Here is a 434-nt window from a genome sequence, read left to right as displayed (position 1 = left end):
CATAGATTTTATATTGAAGCACGAGTTTTGAGTATGCATGGTCACCAATTTATTGTCGGTGATGCCATCTCCAATAGCTCCAAAAGTAGTTACATCAGTTATAGGTTGAGACTGTGAGATACCGATGATCGTCAGAATGCAAGTAATCACAAGCTTTATGCAATTGGGCTGCATTAATAAAATAAATTAGCTTTTTGAATTAATCAAACAAAATTAAGATCTAAGATAGCAAATAGAAGCTTAATTACCATGATAATGTTGATGGGTTTTTCTTACGAATTGCATTGTTTTAAGGTACATATTTATAGGAAATAAAAAACGAATTTATTTTTGTAAAGTATTTATTAAAACTTTATCCGAAATCATGAGATTTAGTTTCCTTTATATTTTTATGGAAACGATTGTTTTTTAATTAATTTTGGATAAATAAAATC

The 434-nt window shown here is 28.1% G+C and overlaps 1 protein-coding gene across 1 annotated transcript in view; it reads right to left on the bottom strand.

The window, feature by feature from the left end:
• LOC112505063 (probable polygalacturonase At3g15720) overlaps nucleotides 1–168 on the bottom strand; it is a gene marked incomplete at its 5' end in the record, with an annotated part of 1,981 nt that extends 1,813 nt beyond the window's left edge. The window contains one exon of the mRNA XM_025109019.1: nucleotides 46–168. Coding sequence (XP_024964787.1) covers nucleotides 46–168 — 123 coding nt within the window. The remainder of the gene's footprint in view (nucleotides 1–45) is intronic.
• Nucleotides 169–434: the final 266 nt, after the last annotated feature.

The sequence above is a fragment of the Cynara cardunculus genome, unplaced genomic scaffold, assembly GCF_001531365.2.
Source record: "Cynara cardunculus var. scolymus isolate 2C unplaced genomic scaffold, CcrdV1 Un_Scaffold_8180, whole genome shotgun sequence".
NCBI classification, from domain to species: domain Eukaryota; kingdom Viridiplantae; phylum Streptophyta; class Magnoliopsida; order Asterales; family Asteraceae; genus Cynara; species Cynara cardunculus.
This window is presented reverse-complemented; position numbering and strand designations above follow the sequence as displayed.